Raw genomic sequence first — 17,784 nt, forward strand, 5'->3', positions numbered from 1 at the left:
TCAAATAAATATTACATATACATTAGTTTTGGTTAATTTTATTGGTGTAATCGACACTGCTCCCAGCATAACCTCCCCCCCCCACAATTTCCCCTTGGCAGCTCCCACCCTCCAACTCTCCCCCCACAGAAAAAAAAAAGAAAACCCAAAGCACAAGCCTCAAGCCACAGCAGGTCAAAGCTCCAGCTCCACAAAGCAATTCAAATAAATATTACATATACATTAGTTTTGGTTAATTTTATTGGTGTAATCGACACTGCTCCCAGCATAACCTCCCCCCCCCACAATTTCCCCTTGGCAGCTCCCACCCTCCAACTCTCCCCCCACAGAAAAAAAAAAGAAAACCCAAAGCACAAGCCTCAAGCCACAGCAGGTCAAAGCTCCAGCTCCACAAAGCAATTATAAGAGGTTCAGTCCATAGGGGCTGTGGATAGAGGGGTCCCTGCCCAAGCTGTGGTTCCCAAGCGGGTGCTGCAGGGCACTTGGGAGAGCATGGGGACTTGCTGGAAAGGTTTTCCTAATCACTTCTCTGGAGCCCAAGAGGTCTTATTGAATTTGAAATCAGGTAGAACAGGACAGCAGCTCTCAGACTTGTGGAAGCACTTGCAGGGCCTCTTTTGAAGGGGGGGGGGGGAATCAGTCCTCCCTTTTAACCCTCACTCCACTGCCATCAACCGCACCTGACTGCAAAATGCACTTAAAAAAAAAATTATAAGACATCCATCCATGTGGTGCACCCTGCAGCCCATCCCTATTTCAAGCCTAACCCCCTGCCTCCCACAGAGCCAAGTAGGTGGCTTGGATGCCAACTCAAGCCCACACCTCTCCCGACTGCCAGCTTGTGTCTCTCTTCTCATTAGCAGGCCACTACATCAGCAAGGGGGGGACACCGACCCACTGCAGCCAGGTGAAGGGAAACTTAGTTGATGCTACATCTATTCATCCCCTGGGGGCCAACAAGCTGGTTCCTCAGGCCCTTTCATGAAGGGGTCTTTGCCCTGACCTTCTGGCCCAGGCCAGTTCCTTGCACAGCCAAATATCCCTATGGGCAGAAGGAAAGTTAGTAAGTCCATCCTCTTTCTTTTCCACCCAACACGGACTCCCCCTGCTTAAAAAACAAACAAACCCACAACTATTCCATACATTCAAATTAAAAACAAAAAGGAGAGACATGAGGAGAGCTCCAAGATTACAACAGAATAAAAACAAACCAATAAACACTTAAAAGGGGACTCTCACTGTGGAGAGTTTTTTTCCTCTGGGTTGGTTTTTTTCTTGCTTTTTTAAAGCAATTGAATCATTGTAACTATTTCAGGGAAATAAGTGCTCAGTCCCTATAAAGTTGCAATAAAAAGGAAGAAGAGGATAAAAGGAGAAGACTGTTTACAAAAGCAGACATGAAGGAGAGCGTTCAAGAAAAAGGACACAAGCTTCACTTCTTCTTGGCAGATTTCTTTGCACTGGACTTTGCTTTGGGTTTGGATGGCTTTGCCTTCTTCGGCTTTGATGCCTTCACCGGTTTGGCCTTAACAGTCTTTGGCTTCTTGGCTTTCTTTGGCGTGGCCGCTGGCTTCTTTCTGGCTTTCTTGGGGGCTGCTTTGGGCTTCCTGGTTGGGGCCTTGGCAGCAGCTTTCTTGGGTTTAGTGACTTTCCTGGGCACCACAGCCTTCCTGACTTCCTTCTTGGCTGGTGGCTTCTTGGGTTCATCACCCTTGGCCAGGCGGAAAGACCCAGACGCGCCGACCCCTTTGGTCTGCTTGAGGACACCGGTGGTGACCAGCCGCTTGATGGACAACTTGATCTGGGAGTCGGCGTTCTCCCCCACCTTGTAGTGGCTCTTGATGTACTTCTGGATGGACTGGCGAGAGGAGCCGGCGCGGCTCTTCTTGGCCTGGATGGCCACCACGATCATGTCGGAGTACTTGGGGTGCTCGGTCCGCTTCTTGCCCGCCTTGGCCCGCTTGGGCTTGGCGGCCAGGGCCGAGTCCTCCGTCATCCTCCCTTTGGCTTCTCCCTCCTGCAAAGTGCCTGGCGCCGAGGGCCTGGCACCTCTGCTCCCCAACACGCCCCGGCTTCGGGGTGTCCCAGCTGCCCCTCTGCTGGCAGGCCTGGCAGAGGAGGCGCGGTTCCTGCCCTGACACCGGGCTCTCTGTGTCGGCGGGTCCCCAGGGAGGGGCGAGTGGGAGAGCAGGTGCCCTGCTGCCGCCGCCATGTTGCAGCCCCGGCTTGGGGGGGGCTTAAGTTGGTGCGAGGCGGGGGTCGCGGCCGCAGCCCGGGCGGGTCCGGCTCCCTTTGTGCTGGGCGGGGAGGAGCCCTTCCCCCCGCCCGGGGCGCCCAGCACCACTAAAGGGTTAATCCGCCCCTGCATGGCTGCGCGCATGCGTGTGTATCCGTGGGGGTATGTGCGCGCGCCTGCGTGTATGTGTCTGTATATGTATGTACACGTGTATGCATAGATGGGGTGTGCATGCGTGTATGGTTGTGTGTACGTATACGTGTGTGCATATGTGTTTGTGTGTGTACATGTGTGTATATACATGGATGTGGGCGTGTGTACGTACTGAGATGCAAGATTTGAACAAGGAAACCCGGGTCCTTGAGGCTTCCAGACCTGCCCCTCCCATTGCATACCCCCAGTATTATTATTCCCACCACCACTTCCACCCCCATAAATGCAGCGGGCTGTTTATTAGCGGGGGGGGGGGGAAGGGGTTGGGTTTAAGACTGGATGGATGATGTGGTGGGGGGTCACTTCCTTGCCTGCTGATTGGGGGCTGCAGCCCCTGGCCTTGAGAGAGGAGAGGAAGAACAGTGCTTTAGCCAGCTGCAGGCGGAAGTGAGAGTGTTAGGGGCAGGAAGGGAACATTGGGGGTCCATTGCTGTGCTAAGCACGCAGGGACTGAAGTAAGGACGCTTCATGCAGCATGTCCATGGGCAGCAGGCGCCTCATGCACCTCAGCAGTAGCTAGAAGCAGGCATGTGATAGTAAAAAGAAAGAAACTCCCCTCCTGTTGAATCAAGAGGTGGAGACAGGGCAACACAAGTGTCTTGGGGAGAAGAGGGGGATAAACATGCTTTTATTGGGGAAGCGATTGATCTGCAGTCATGCAACTGAGTCTTCCTTGGCAAGCTGGAAACCAGAAGGGGATGGCAGACCAAACAAAACCACCCCCATTGGAGCAGAAGGGGCTGGAAAAGGAGCAGGTTAAAATGTAAAGTGCCCTGAACTTGGGTTAAAAGCATTTTTTTAAGGTGGGGAGAAACTGTGGGTTGAAACAAGGCATGCAAAAGAAACAAATGGGCATGACATGCATTGCCAAGCCATGTCAAGCCCAAAGGAATTTGGTGAACGTTTTAGGCAGGCCAGCTCCTGAGAAGGGAGATCACTTTACAGTCATGCCCTCTCTCCTCCCGGATGAACACTATATCCATATATATAACTGTATACACAGCTATAGGGGCTGACTGGCTAGGAGGGAGGATTCCAGTGCAAATACATTAAAATGCAATCGGGGTTTTGAAGATACAAGGACACGTGGTTTTGTATGGTTCTGGGTCCTTACTCTGCTGCTGTAGAGAGTTATACACAAATACAAGCCACCTGCACCAACCCACTGACAATCCCATCCAGAAGGTGGCTACAGCAGTTGATTATTTTTAAAGAACTAAATAGTTGAAGGAGACCTGCGTTTAACAGCAGCTGGGTACTATAGGATGCCTGAGCACTGCACTGTGGAAAAAGTAGTAGTCACACCCATCTCTTCTTATCTTAAGCAGCCAGGCCTGGGGCAGGGTGCTGGTACAGGTGACCTTGCAAGGAAATAGTTTTCCTGAGTCACCTTTCTATCAGACCAGTTGTTTTTGATACACACTGCTCCATTTTACTGTATTAGGAAACCAGTGCTAGAGCGGGTGCAAGATGTACTGTCAGCACATGGTGCTTTGAAGCATTATTGCTTTGCTCAAGTATGTTGCAGTAGCAGTAAGTCATGGGGATGGGGCTCATAATACAGAATGAACTATATTAAGATGCTACCTCCACACTTCATTAGTTTAGCTATGTACAGATGCCTGGTTAAGCAACCGTGCTTATGACTGAGGTATGTTTTCCACTTCTACCTGCAGTTACAAATGGGAAGGTGCCAACTTACCCAGGAATGGGTTGAAAATCTAATACAGCATTATTATCTATGAATGCTCTGTATGTTATGCACCTAGCCAGGATATTGCCACCCTTTCTTTCAGTGGCTAAGCACGTTAATGTGACTTATGCATCTCTGACCGTAGGTCAGTGATGCTCAAGCAGGCTGTTGCAAGATTCTTCTAAGGGTGCCATGGGATGCTGCATAACCTCAGCACTGTTAAGTGTGCAAACGCCAACACAGGATTCACAAGAAAAACCCAGAGATTTTAAAAATGAATCCATAGTGTCAAAACCATTCTGCCCTATCTTTCTGAAGTTCTTTGAAACAGAAGAATTGCTCTAGTATTTTTCCATGGTCAAGAAACAAGTGAAAGCTCAGTGCTGGCATTTTCTGAGGGTTGCCTCGCATCTAAAAAAGGTTGAGAACCACTGCCTTGGGTCAATCTGGAATGTAATATATGGCAACAGCATTTGACACTATGATGTCTACCTGAGAGCCTGTTGGTTTTCAGACTGAATTTAAGGTACTGGATTTTATTCATAAAGGCCTACTATAGAGGTGGCAAAGCATTTATTGATAGATTGCCTTTCCTTCTGCCACACTGCCCAAATTATAATCGGCAACAGCTCTTAAATTAGAATCTCCTTGATTTGAAGGAGGAGGGCTGGGCCTTGCAAATGTTACTGGCAAGGAATCTGAACTCTGAAACAGGCTTCCTCCCTGCTTTGACGCAGACCCAGGTTACTGACCTTGAGTGCAAGCTGCCAAGACACAACTGTACGTGTGGGGAGGATGACCTGTGAGAACAATCAGCTGCATGGAGGGAAGAAGGAAGATGGGCAGTTGGCTGACCATCTAATTTTGCTTATGGCAGGCGTGCTTAGGGTGTTGGATAAGAGTTCCCTTCTTTGGTTGTTTAAACCCAGTACTATTTCTCTTCTTTTTACTGCATCCAGAGCTGTTCATAGTCTGCTCACAGCTACGTCTTCCTAGAATTGCAACAATGTAATTCAAGACCAAATAGACTAGTAGTGCTCAACCTCTGGTGTGTGGAACTGTGTCATCCAACCAGATATTTGGCGGTGGGGAAGCGACAGCAGCATTAATTGATGCTCCTCTGATACCAAAAGGCCAAATACCAACATGGCCCTGCCTGCTAAATTGTGCTAGCATGCAGGGTAGGGCTGGCATATGGCTGGATCCCAATAAGCAGGGTTGGACCCCTGCATGGGGTCAGGCTGGTGCCTAGCTATATCTCGGCCATGTATGGTGCACGGGGTCCATCTGTGGAATGACCCTCATTCACCAACCTCTTGCCATTCGTCCAGCTAAGGAGGGCCGGGAAGGAGCTTTCTACCCTGTTATTGTAATGGAAACCAGTAGGTGGCACCCTCATAGATTTTTTTTTTTGTACCTTGGGTTGTATCTGACTGCAGTATTTTAGAAGCATGTTTGGTTTTCAAACCTTGAATAAACAAGAATGCTTGTTTAAGCACAGGCTGCCTGCCTCCCCTGTGTAGTTCATGTATAAACTGCTCTTTAAAAAGAAACAAACAAACTCTAGCTCTCAGGGTTGCAAAGAAAACCTTTAAACTGGGGTCTGAGTGGGAGCCATACAGATGGCAAATACCTGGAAATAACTAAGTGTGAACACTCCTGTCTTGTACTGATTTCACTGGAGAAACAAGGCAAACCTGAAGGTGACCTTGTACAGCACTCATGTCAAGGATGTCAGTGCCAGCCAGTACACTTTACAGACTGGTAAAGGAAGAGAGTAGTGTCCCAGAAGAAAGTACAACAGAAAGACAGGGAGAGTTGAAGAACTAACAGGAGGGCTCAGAATTCCAGCCAATGACAATGACTAAATTTAATTAGGAACTGAAGTGCAAGCATAATCTTTGACCTGTGGGAAATGCTCTCATTGCCTTCACTGCCAGTTGTGGTACAACTAGAGAGTACAACATTCTTCAACTGGCCCCTGCTGACTGTAATCAAGACTCACATTTTGCTGTCTTCATGGAATAGGGGGACACTTTAGGGTTGGATGGAACATGACTGCAGGTGAAGTGCAGATCTATGGCATCCACTAGGCCTGAGCATACCCCCAAATGGAGGACATAGAGAAGGGACTCACCCAACATTACAACCCAGCTGGAAACAGTGAACAAGATCTCAGTGCCAGATGTTACTTTGCAGCTCCTTTATGAATTTGCAGTCAGTTCTGCCAGTGTTTTGGCCCGTGTTTTCTTCCTTCACTCAACCCTCTATTGAGCATCTACTGGCTCATGGAGTGGCTTTTGGCCTCATGACAGTGGGCATCTCTAGTGATGTGAAGAAATTACCCCATGGGACTAGCAGGAGGTTGCTAATAGAGAAGCACATTCATTGCTTTCTCTGCCCTAAGGGCTAGAGCCATATTCTCAAGGAATGCGCCACAGCCTGGGGTCTTAAGGAACTGCACAGATAAAGGCAGTACTGAGAAGCTCCCTACCCATCTGTTACAGGACAGATAACAGCATTGTCTCCTAGTGGTGTTTATTATTAGGTTCAGGGTTGAACTAAGCCAACCCAAAAGATGGTTTTAGATGGTTGCTGTGTCCAGTGTGTGGTCATCCAAGGCCAGCTCAGTTGGTGGGGTTGTTCCATCTTGAAATTATAAAGAAACAGAGGTGCAAGTTTCATGACATCTTTACACTGTACCAAAGTGATCTCATTAACTTCTGTGCCTGGACCTTCCCTGATGGCAAGGGCCTGGTGGTATCAGGGGTTCTAGATATCAAAGACCTTGGCATTTTTGGCTACAACAGAATATAAGGGAACTGTCAAAGAGCCTGGGAACAAGAGAGCTAGATGTTCAGTGCTTTGGTTTTAGGTCCTTCACTGGCAGAAGCTTCTGTACCACCAGCAGTTCTTTTTCCTGGATATTAGATTTGGTCCATGGTATCAGCTCTTCTGGGATTGCCTGTTCCTTTTATTTCCAAGTCCCATCAAGTTTCTGCAGTGCCAGCTCTGTTTGTAAAGCCCATTTGACTGATTCTTGCATTTGACATGGAGCTTCCACTTGCATTCTGTTTTCACCTCATAATAGTGTCATGTTCCAGACAGGCCGAGCCCAGGGCCCATGAGAGCTCACAGCCACTTAGATTGTCGATGTTCATGCCACCATCCATTGCCTTCAGGGGATGGTCTGCTCCCAACTTTGCCAATGCCAGATCGCAGCCAGCAAGGCCAGTCATACCTGCATCCAAAGGTGCATCTCAAGCCGGTCCGGAGAGGTGATATTCCCCCTCTATGCGACTTTGGTCAGGCTGCAGTTGGAGTACTGCATCCAGTACTGGGTGCCACACTTCAAAAGGGATGTGGCCAGCCTGGAGAGGGTTCAGAGGAGGGCCACCCGCTTGGTGAGAGGGCAGCAGGACAGGCCCTATGAGGAGAGACTGAGGGACCTGAACCTGGTCAGCCTCAGCAAGAGGAGGCTGAGGGGGGACCTGGTGGCTACCTACAAACTCATCAGGGGAGATCAACAGCAAATAGGAAGATCCATATTCTCCCCAGCACCACCTGGGGTGACGAGGAACAATGGTAATAAGCTGATGGAGAATAGGTTTAGGTTGGAGATCAGAAGGCAATATTTTCAGTTCGGGCGGCCAAAATCTGGAACCAACTTCCCAGGGAAGTGGTCCTCGCCCCTACCTTGGGCAAATTCCAGAGGAGGTTGGATGATCACCTGTCTGGGGTCTTATGAGCCCAACATTCATTCCTGCCTGTGGCAGGGGGTCAGGCTAGATGATCTGTTCAGGTCGCTCCCGACCCTAGCTACTATGAAACTCTGAATGCCGTGAGCAATTGCTACATGTTGAAACCTGCTAGTTTCAATTCCTCAAGAAACCATCTGCCTTTGGCTCAACAAGTCAGGTTTTAGAAGCCAGAGGCTGTTTCTTTAGAAGGGCTGAGCTGAGTCATTTTCTTCTAGATTAAAATCTCTTTAAGCCCAATGCTGGCATCCTTCCTACAGGAATCTGCTCTGTAGCTTCAGAAGATTAGGAAGATAAGAATGCTGCAGAGAGCCATAATTTCTAGAAAGGAGGAAGAATCAGATCTAGACAAGCATCTCCACACCTATTTCCAGTTATTTAAATATTCATCAGCAGTTTTGGAGAAGTCTGATTTCATTCACATTTTTCAGATGAAATGCCTAGTAGAAATGCCCTCTAAAATAAATTCCCAAGGCCTGATTTATATTCCTCCCCTTCTCCGCAGCTATTTTAATAGCACTTGAGGTCAAAACCTTATTTCTTATGCTGTCAGATCATGTACTCCAACTGGGCTATAAATTTTTTGCAGTGCCTATTAGCTGGTAACTTTTAAGAGCAAAAGCAGCAGCAGGTCAGTTATACTGAATGATTTAGGGAGAAGAGAAAGATAGTATAGTTATGAGCATCAGAGTTTTCTTGGGCAGTGGGACAATTGTTCTGCAAGGGTTCTAAATATAAAGGAACTACTTTCCTTGAAGTCCCAAGACCTCTGGCTTAAAGTCAGTGGTACATTATTTCTCCGGCAAAACAAGCTCAAGAGTTTAATGTTGCTTTAAAAATAAGAATAGGAGATAGTTTGTTTTCACATTGCATATTTAAAAGTGATGAGTTGATACTACTGTGAACACCAAGAAAACCAAAGCCTTAGCAACAGAGGAATGAAACTGGCCTCTGACATGTATGAGCTTGCAGCAACTGGACCTGTTTGACTGATAACTCCATAGGTTTTTAAGGTTGTAAATATACCTTGAGTGGGTAGTCCCATCTTTTAAGAGGTTTAAAAATGTTTGAGTAGAGTTCAGTGGCATTGATGGGAGTGATGTACTAGAACAGGAAGGAGGCACGCATGGAAATAGCATTTCATTTGGTTTCTGTGTAGGCACCTTTTCAGAAGACCGGATAACAAGCAGCAAAAGAACCATCCATTTAATAAACAGCACTGAGATGACTGACCAGGTAAGATGTGGAGTCCTTTAAACACTTTAAAAAACTGCAGAATTCCTCAGATTGGCATGGAGTTTAACTTGGAAAAGGCTGCCAAGGGTACCATGGACTTTCCATTGCTCAGGGGCTTGATACTGAGAGAGGATTGCTGCCTAGAAAAAAACATGAAGTAGTTAAACACAAATTGCTAGGCTCCCTGCAGAACTCCAGGGGTAGCTCTATGGCCTAGGCAACACCAGATGATCAGAACTGCCCTTTTCTGGTCCTCAGTTTATCTCACGTTGCTGGAGCTGGACCAGAATCTCTGCTACCTCTACCACTCCCCGACTCCCAGTTTCTCCAGACCAAGCTGACAACATCAGAGATGTTAATCTTTGATTCTCTGAATTTGTGTGGATGCTGATAACCAAGTTCAAAATAGGGCTGGACAGATTCATGCAGGATAGACCCATTTGCAGGTATTAAACATGATAGGAATGCAACCTCCAAATTAAGACCTCCTAGGCCTCTGAATGCTGAAGGGAAAAGGGGCAGTAGGAGACAGATCTGGATAGGCCCTGGTTAAATACTTCTCCCCTACACATCTATTCCCTGCCACTGTGAGAGACTAACAGGCTAGATACACCCATGAGATCTGACCCAGCATGGAGTTCCTCCGTTCTTAAATCAGCTGAAATAACCTTTCCTCCCATTACGTCACACACACACTTCCCTCATTTAATACTCTGCCATTGTTCAGGATGGGCCACACTACAGTTCAGAATAGTGCCATTGCAGTCTGACATTTGTATTTGTTTTAAAGGCTTTCTGATCTACAGCACTAAGGACTTTGGGGCGACTGCTGTAGATGTGAGAGCAATAAGTCAGCCACAGGAGACCATCCTGCAGTAGGAGAGGCACCTTAGATATTTGCTTCCAAAACCACAATTGTTTCCTGAGAGGTAGCAGAGCAAGACCAAATGTCAACAAGACCTATTCTTATCTAAACAAGGGTATAAGAATAGGCAGAATCCAGACTTATCTGTAAAACCCTCCAAGGGAGGAAGAGGGTTGAACTCAGCAGCCTTCCTTTTGCATCACTTGCTATTGGCCAATCAGGTATCTTCTGACTCTAAAGAAAGTCTTTTACCTAGTTGCACTGGAACTACAGTCTACTCCAAGCTTAACCTAAGGTACCAGTCAATCTCATAACGGTCCAGGAATCACAGGGGTTCCAGACGTTATTTGTAACTAGTTCAACTGATTGTGTGCGCAAACTTCCCTCTTTGCGCGCACACCCAAAATCAGCTGCCTTTCTCTCTCCAAGTTGCTCTGCATTATGGTTCTCTGTGCATGCATGAGTGCATGTACATATTATCTTAGCAATGGTAGAATACTCTGGAAATGTAATTGTAGGTGTCTTCACCCTAAAAGGGCATCTGGTGTTAATAAGCTCTGCACATGTGCTATGGCTACACTAAAATGGTCACCAGGTTTCATTGCTTTCAGCTCCACCAGGTTCCCACATAGCAGTAGCTTGTCACCGTAGTTTGGCACTGCATGTGAGCCAATCCTAGTACTGCATTACCCAGCTTGAGGCCACCATCATTTCAGTAGCCTTATTTTATTTTTTTCAGAACAAACACTCAAGTATCTGTAGGCTGGTTGATGCAGGATTGGAACAAGACAGAGTAACAAGAACAGTGTGTCTTATCCATCCCAAGTCAGATCTACCAGTCAGCTTTCCAGACACAAATCAGAATGATCTGGGATCATCAAGCAGGGAGAGTTCTGCATTGCATAGTTCTGGTTTGTTCTGTTGACTGCCTCCCCAGTCCTATAACCCAACTACTCTCTTCTTCTTCTGACCACTAATGTTTCAGCAGGTCATGAGTGATTGTGCTCCAACTGCCAGAGTAGCAGCCCTGAAGCAGCTGAGCTGAAGGTATCACCCCAGGGCTCAACTCCCAGGCAAGCACTAGGAATATCCTTCCCATGCCAGGAGACAGCTACAATTGTAAGACAGTCCTGACAGCAAATGAAACACCCACCTATGTTCTGGAAGTGATGACAGTGCTCACCTGCCTACAGATCCCTCTCAAAGCATCCACTAGGTACATGGTTCTGGGACAAAGGCACCTCCAGCAACAGCTCAGGAAAGGGAGAGGAAATTCTTGCTGGAATCTGGAGAAGTCCTACTTTTTCCAGCGTTTCCTGAAGGCAGGGCATAGACAGTTGTTTTCCAAGGCCCACTCTTGAAGGTTTTGTTCTTGCAGCTGCCTCCAGGGGCTGCGTCCAACTCTATTAACACTTAGGGATGACATCAAGTGCACAGTACTTCTTATCTGTCTGATGCTTCAAAAGCAAAAATTAGGGTGGGGCTAGGGGAGAAAGCAGGTGAAGAGAAACAGATGTGGACAGGGAAGTGAGCCAACACACACACACACACACACACTTCCCCAACATTTGCAGAAGGCTTGCAATCAAGTCACCACATGCCAGATCGAGATATACTAGAAAGGGAAAAAGGAGTAAACAGTGATGTTTGGAGATGATATCAAATGATTTCGGGTAATCAAATCCGAAGCTGGTGGTGGCGACGTTACAGGGATATCTCATAGAACTGACACAGAGGCAGGAACAACAGAGGAAAATCAACACTGAGAAGTGTGAAGTAAAGTATGTTGGAAAAAGTTCACACACTCAATGATGGCTCCAAATTAACCATTATCATTCAGGAGAGATCCTGGAATCATTGTGGACTGTTTTCAGATCAAATGTAGAGTAATGGTTAAAAAGGCAAATAAAATGTTAGGAATCAAAGGAGGAAACAAAGCATCTGGGGGAACATCTGTTCATTAGAGCGCCCCTGCCCCCCCCCAGGATGGCAAGGTTGAATAGTCACAAACTCCTCCATAACCAATTCAGGCTGGACATAAGGAAGAACTTCTTTACTGTCTGAGCCCCCAAGGTTTGGAATAGACTGCTGCCGGAGGCAGTTCAAACACCCACTTTGAATGCTTTCAAGACACATTTGGATGCTTATCTTGCTGGGATCCTATGATCCCTGCTGACTTCCTGCCCCTGGGGTAGGGGGCTGGACTCAATGATCCTCCAGCCTTCTAGCCCGAACGTCTATGAAATCTATGAAAATATAATTCCATGAAGCACCCCATCTTGAATGCTGTGTGCAGTTCTGGTCACCCCATTTCAACAAGGATGCAACATAACTAGAACAGGTACAGAGAATGGCAACAAACTGATCAGGGCTATGGAACAGCTGCTATATAAAGAGAGACAGAAAAGACTAGGAGTCTTCAGCTTTGAAAAAATTTGAGTGGGATATGACAGAGCTATAAAAATCATAGTCTGGAAAAAGTGAATAGGGCAGTATTATTCATTACATCTACTATAATAAAAGAACTACGGGGAGGAGTGACATTATCAGGCAGCAGGTTTAAAACAAACCAAAAAGAAGTCCTTTTTTTCCTTTTAAAGCACAGTGCATCATGAATATGCAGAGCTTCACTGCCACAGGATGTTGAGGAGGCCAAAAGTCTAACAAGGTTCAAAAGGGGATTAAATAACTGGGTACAGACTAGATCCATCAGGGGCTATTAACCATAAAAGTCAGGGATGTAACCCATTGCTGGAGACTGGGGGAGTCCGACAGGTGATGGAACACTTTAGGCAAGCTGTTCGTGATGCTCTCTCTGAAGCAGGGGTGTCTAACCAAAGGGTCATTGGGCCCTTCAAACTGGACAACGCATGAATGGCGGTGGCATAAGTCCCCACTGCTGCCAGAGCCACTGTTTTGGCACATCTCCAGAACCCAGGGAGTGAATGATGTTGCTGCTGCCGCTTGTCCCCCAAACCCCCCTGCCAGGGGCACCTACAAACCTCAAGAGGGAAAGGCAAGTGGAATTAACTCCCTGGTTTCTGAAGCCACACTAAAGTAGCAGTGATTAATACTGAAGCTATGGCAACAAACCCTGTAGGCCAAATCCATGGAACAAAGTGGTTCAGCCACTGAGAAGCCTTATAAGCTAGATGACACCTCCAGGGGCCAGAGCTGGCCCACAAGCGTTATGTTGATGCCACTGCTCTAGAAAGCATCTGCTACTGGCCACTATTAGAGACAAGATATACAGGGTTGGACAGACCTTTGGTCTGACCCAGAATGTCAGTTCTTACATCAAAGTCTCTAGGCACAACTGGCAGCCCTTGCTGGACACTGCTGATTCGATAAAGCAAGGAGCCATCCTCCAACGTGAAGGTTCAAAGATGCTGTGTAAAGGACAAGCCTGACTTGACACCATCAATGACTCTGAGGCCAATGCAACAGTCATACAAGATCCCCTGCAATATCGGAATATTTTTATTAAGTTAAACTATGAGCTGTGCAGCGGAGCAGCAGCTGCCTTTGTTATTTGGCTCTGGCAGAGGCAGCAGCGGCTCATGGAAAGTGTCCACTACTCCCCAGGGGTGTGCAGGCAGAAGGCAGGCTTGTCCCACACTGCGGTAGGCACCAGCCTCACAGTGAGACAGACAGCTGGCCTACTCCTGCAGGAATCTGCCTTTAGTGCAGTACTCTGAGTTGGAGGATAGTCACCGATAGACTTGGTCACATGGTCTCTCACCACCATCTCCCCATGGATGTGCCCAGGGCAGATGGAGCCATTGCTTGCCCTGCTATGGTTAGTTTGTCTCTTGCACAGGCTGCTGTGGGCCACAGTCAGTCATTCTAGCACATCCAAGTGGGCTCACACAAACATTTGAAGAAGAAGGAGAGTGCTACAAGACAGCCACTCTAGAGCCTGTGTGCACTCGTGGCCAGAAGGGGCAGCAGGGAATACAAAGTCTGTCTTCAGCTGCTGGCTAAAAGATATAGTAGCTTAAAATGTTCCCCTCCCCTTCCAAAAAAACCCCCAAAAACTCTATAAAATATCTTTTCACATATAAAATCCTGAAGAAGGTGCATGTTGGAGCCAGTCCAAATGGCGTGCTCAGTTACGCAGGCACATGGGACAGGGATTCATTGGAAGGCACGAGGGGATGGGTTCTAGGAAGGTTGTGTGAATGGATAGGATGCAGCCACCACTTCCCAACAAGTGAGGAGCAGAATAAAACGGACCTGAAGAGGGGAAAAAAAAAGAAAAACAAGACAAATGACTTAAAAACACTATTTCTACCAGGCAGAAGGCTGACACTTCACTAAGCTGAGGAGAGAGGGCCACTATGTGCCCAACTGCCAGCTAATGTCACAGCTTGTACTGCAACCCCAGACTGCCTATGAATAAGCATCAACAGCACCTGGGGTTGTGTGGTCTGAGCCCTGCCAGTGGTGCCGTGAGCAGGAAGAGGAACCATGAGGATGGAAAATTCCCACTGGACCAGATCCAGTCAGAATAAGACACCCAACAGTTTGCTCTTGCCTCGAAGACAGCATGACCCAGCAAGCAAGAAAAGAGGGCACTCTTGATCACTCCCTTAGGCCACCTTACACCTCACTCCTTATAAATGCCAATAGTAGGAGAGGCCCAGGGTCAACAGAGACAGAGAGTTTTGCTTAATTCAAGCCACTTCCACAGAGATTTAAACACACAGGTATGAATAAAGTTTCTCCCTATTCAAGTAGTAGTGTGTGGAGTCCAGCACGATGCTGCCTAGCACTGGGGGCGAGTCAGGGATGGCCAATGCCTCCCTTGCATCTGCCTTTCAAGCCCACCCATCACACCCCTGCAGCCTAGGGACCATGAGTGGAGTACTGCCCTGCAGCAACCCCTGGGTGCTCGTGACCCATAACCTATGTTCCTCCCCAGTGCAAGCTGGCAAGTCCTGACCCCTCCATGTCCAGTCTTTCACCTCTATTCAGCAATGCTGTTACACAGCGTCTCCTTCTCCTGCAAAGCCGCCATGGCCAGGCGCAGATGCTCCTTCAGCTGCTCGATTTCCTGCTCTGAGCGCACCTTGATGTGATTCAGCTCCACGTAGACATCCTGGTATTTCCCCGAGGCAAACCTCTTATCCTGCAGCAGAAGGCAAGGAGTCACAATCCAGACACTGGTATTCATGGGGGAGGGGGAAGGAGAGGGGAGCAGCACCAATGCCTCTGGGAGGAAAGCCAGGGAGAGGGAGACCTCTATCTGAACCCAAGCCCTGGTCTGCTCTGCCTCACTATGCAGGCAGAGGGAGTCTGGGAGCTGGGCAGAGGCCTCAGACTGCCAAGAAGAGACATCACTGCTCTGGTACAGCAATGGCACCCCCAGAGATCCAGTTAAAGGGGCAGCTGGGAGGAGGAATTCACAACTGAGATCTACTCAAGGCTGAACAGGTTGGCTCAGTGAGACTGTTCTCTAGAAGCACCTGAAGGGCCTCCCCTTGAGGGAGAAGAGTGTGTACAAGAGGACAGAAGTAGGAGCCATGGGAAACGTAGGCATTGGTGTCATGAAGGTTTCCCTGAGGACGAGGGCCATACAACTGTAGAACAGTCAAAGGGCAGAAGGGATGGAAGCCAGAGGGTTCAAGCCATGGAGAAATAAAAACAGAAAGGGATGCCCATAACCATGTTGCACTGGGAAAGGGGAAAGGTTACACAGTGGAGCTAATCCTCCCTTCATGGTGAGTTACTGAGGGTACAGGAGAGAAAGCAGGTGACATGGCCTGGCTGAAGGATGGATGGCAAATGGAGGGAGGGGAAATAAAGCAGCTGAACTGGAGCTCCACCCAGAGCTGGCCAGGTCTTCCCCACATGCAAAGGCTCCCTTCCTGCAGGTATATGGCATATGCACATACAGAACTGGGCTCCAGAGGGTTAATCTAGGAGGACTGGGCAACCCTGCGCAATTCCCCCCCAGCAAGAAATGCTTTTCCCAAATCCAAAACGCCCTGCCTCACACTTCAGCAAGGTCTTGGCGTCCCTCCTGCCTTGAACTCTACTAGAAGGAAAACACTTCCAGGGGCACCGTACCTTCTGCATCATCTGCAGCTCCTCCCGAAGACACTGAATCTCTTTCTTCAGATACTGGAGCTCATTTTCTCTCACTCGAAGCAGCACCTGCAAGGAGTGAGTGAGACAGAATGAAGGGCCTAAGCTGATACAGCCTGGCTCAGAAACTGCCTCCTTGCTGCAGGGTTTTGGCAGAAGCATGTGCTGTAGAGGGTGGGGGTAGGAAGGAAGGGCCCAGAGCACCAGGGCAGGAAGTACTGCAGATCAAGAGCAGGGAGTGCTGGCAGAGTGCTAGAGGGGAAGCTTGCGTAGCTCCTTCCTGCATCAGCTGGTGTCATCAGCCTTAGGCATCACAGGAATCCAGGGCCCCTAATACCAGCAGGACACCACCGCTGATGGCCCTGGCTGCTCCTCCCTTCAGGTGTCCAAAGTCCCCAGTGGCTGGCCATGCACGTTTTCAAAGCGGGCCAGCACCACGTGACCCCAGCAGGTCTCCTTACCTCTAGCTCGCAGGAGCTCCTCTCATTATCGTGCAAGGCCCCATCCCCAGAACCATGAGAAGCGATGGAGGTCCGTAGCCTCCCAATCTCCTCCGACAGGCGTGCTTGCAGATCCTGGGGACCAAGAGTGGAGCCCATTAGGACAGTGAACACAAGTGTGTAACAGCTTCCAGACCCTGCCTGATTGGTGTGGCTCTAGCTGACAGCCAGGATCATAACCCCAAGGACCATAACCCCAACCCCCTCCCTATCACACACACACATCCCAGGCTCAGGATAGAGGTGGTTCATGTAGTTCTGGACAGCATAGCTCAGTGATTAAAGGGGTTTCTGATTATCCAGGAAACACGCCCCTGCGAGCTTTACCTCCAGGGAAAAATCTCTTGCCTGGTTCTGCCGGAGGAGTTCCTTCCCCTCCTGCTGACAGCACTGCAGCATCTGCTCCCGCTCTTCTGCCTTTTCTGTGAGGTTCCCTATTTCCAGGCACTTCTGGGAGTATTGCTCAGAAAGAACCTGCAGCTCCCGCTTCAGAGAAGCCAGGTCCAACCTGCCACAGATGCCCAATGTTACCAAAGAAAAACAAGGCACCTGCTGTGCCCCCTTCCATATCTCTATCTGTGCACTGGCACTGCCTTTGCCCACTGAAAGCCTTGACCCTGCACTCCTGTCACTCCCCTGAACAGGTGATAATCAGAAGACAAAGGTTAGTTGTCAGCACTGAGGGGAGGACAGAGGGCTGGAGGAAAAAAAAAATGTATTCCACACAGATCAAGGCTTCAGCCCTCCTCACCCCACCACACACACAGTGGCTGCTTTCAGGCACCTCATGTGACAGGAGATGAAATGGAGGAGCCCTTTGAAAAGCTGGGAGAATCTAAGCATGGCTGCCTCTGCTGGTGTTTTAGGGACAGGGGAGCTGTTGGTTCCTCCCACAGCACCCTGCCATTTTATTGACAGCAGGGAGGGGAATGTCACCTGAAGAGTCAGCACCTCAGTCCATCCTCCCCTGTCTGTGCCTGGGAAGAGGGAAGGGAAGCAGCTTAAAGCTAGAAGCTAAAGCCACATTATCAGGGAGGAAGACAAGAGGGATGGGACATAAGGAATACCCCCAATATCAGTGTGGCCGGAATCCTCCAACCCTTCCCTGCTGGCCTGCTCTGCTCCCTAGATGAGGGGATATCTGAAAGGGACCCCCCACCACACCCAAGAAACTTGGCCTGGGCACCCTGGGA

The 17,784-nt window shown here is 48.6% G+C and overlaps 2 protein-coding genes across 2 annotated transcripts in view; both read right to left on the reverse strand.

The window, feature by feature from the left end:
* Positions 1–222: 222 nt before the first annotated feature.
* On the reverse strand, positions 223–2,344 carry LOC102386428 (histone H1.0). The gene has a single exon (XM_006025955.3). It carries the CDS (start codon positions 2,210–2,212, stop codon positions 1,433–1,435), a length of 780 nt encoding a protein of 259 aa, XP_006026017.2. The 5' UTR covers positions 2,213–2,344; the 3' UTR covers positions 223–1,432.
* A 9,805-nt stretch (positions 2,345–12,149) lies between these two features.
* The window catches only part of TRIOBP (TRIO and F-actin binding protein), a 36,038-nt gene continuing 30,403 nt past the window's right edge, over positions 12,150–17,784 (reverse strand). The window contains exons 18-22 of the mRNA XM_025206878.1: positions 16,940–17,099; positions 16,553–16,666; positions 16,074–16,160; positions 14,969–15,132; positions 12,150–14,237 (exon numbers count right to left, since the gene is read on the reverse strand). Coding sequence (XP_025062663.1) covers positions 14,971–15,132; positions 16,074–16,160; positions 16,553–16,666; positions 16,940–17,099 — 523 coding nt within the window. The 3' untranslated portion in view covers positions 12,150–14,237; positions 14,969–14,970. The remainder of the gene's footprint in view (positions 14,238–14,968; positions 15,133–16,073; positions 16,161–16,552; positions 16,667–16,939; positions 17,100–17,784) is intronic.

This window comes from Alligator sinensis, unplaced genomic scaffold (assembly GCF_000455745.1).
Source record: "Alligator sinensis unplaced genomic scaffold, ASM45574v1 scaffold215_3, whole genome shotgun sequence".
NCBI classification, from domain to species: Eukaryota; Metazoa; Chordata; order Crocodylia; family Alligatoridae; genus Alligator; species Alligator sinensis.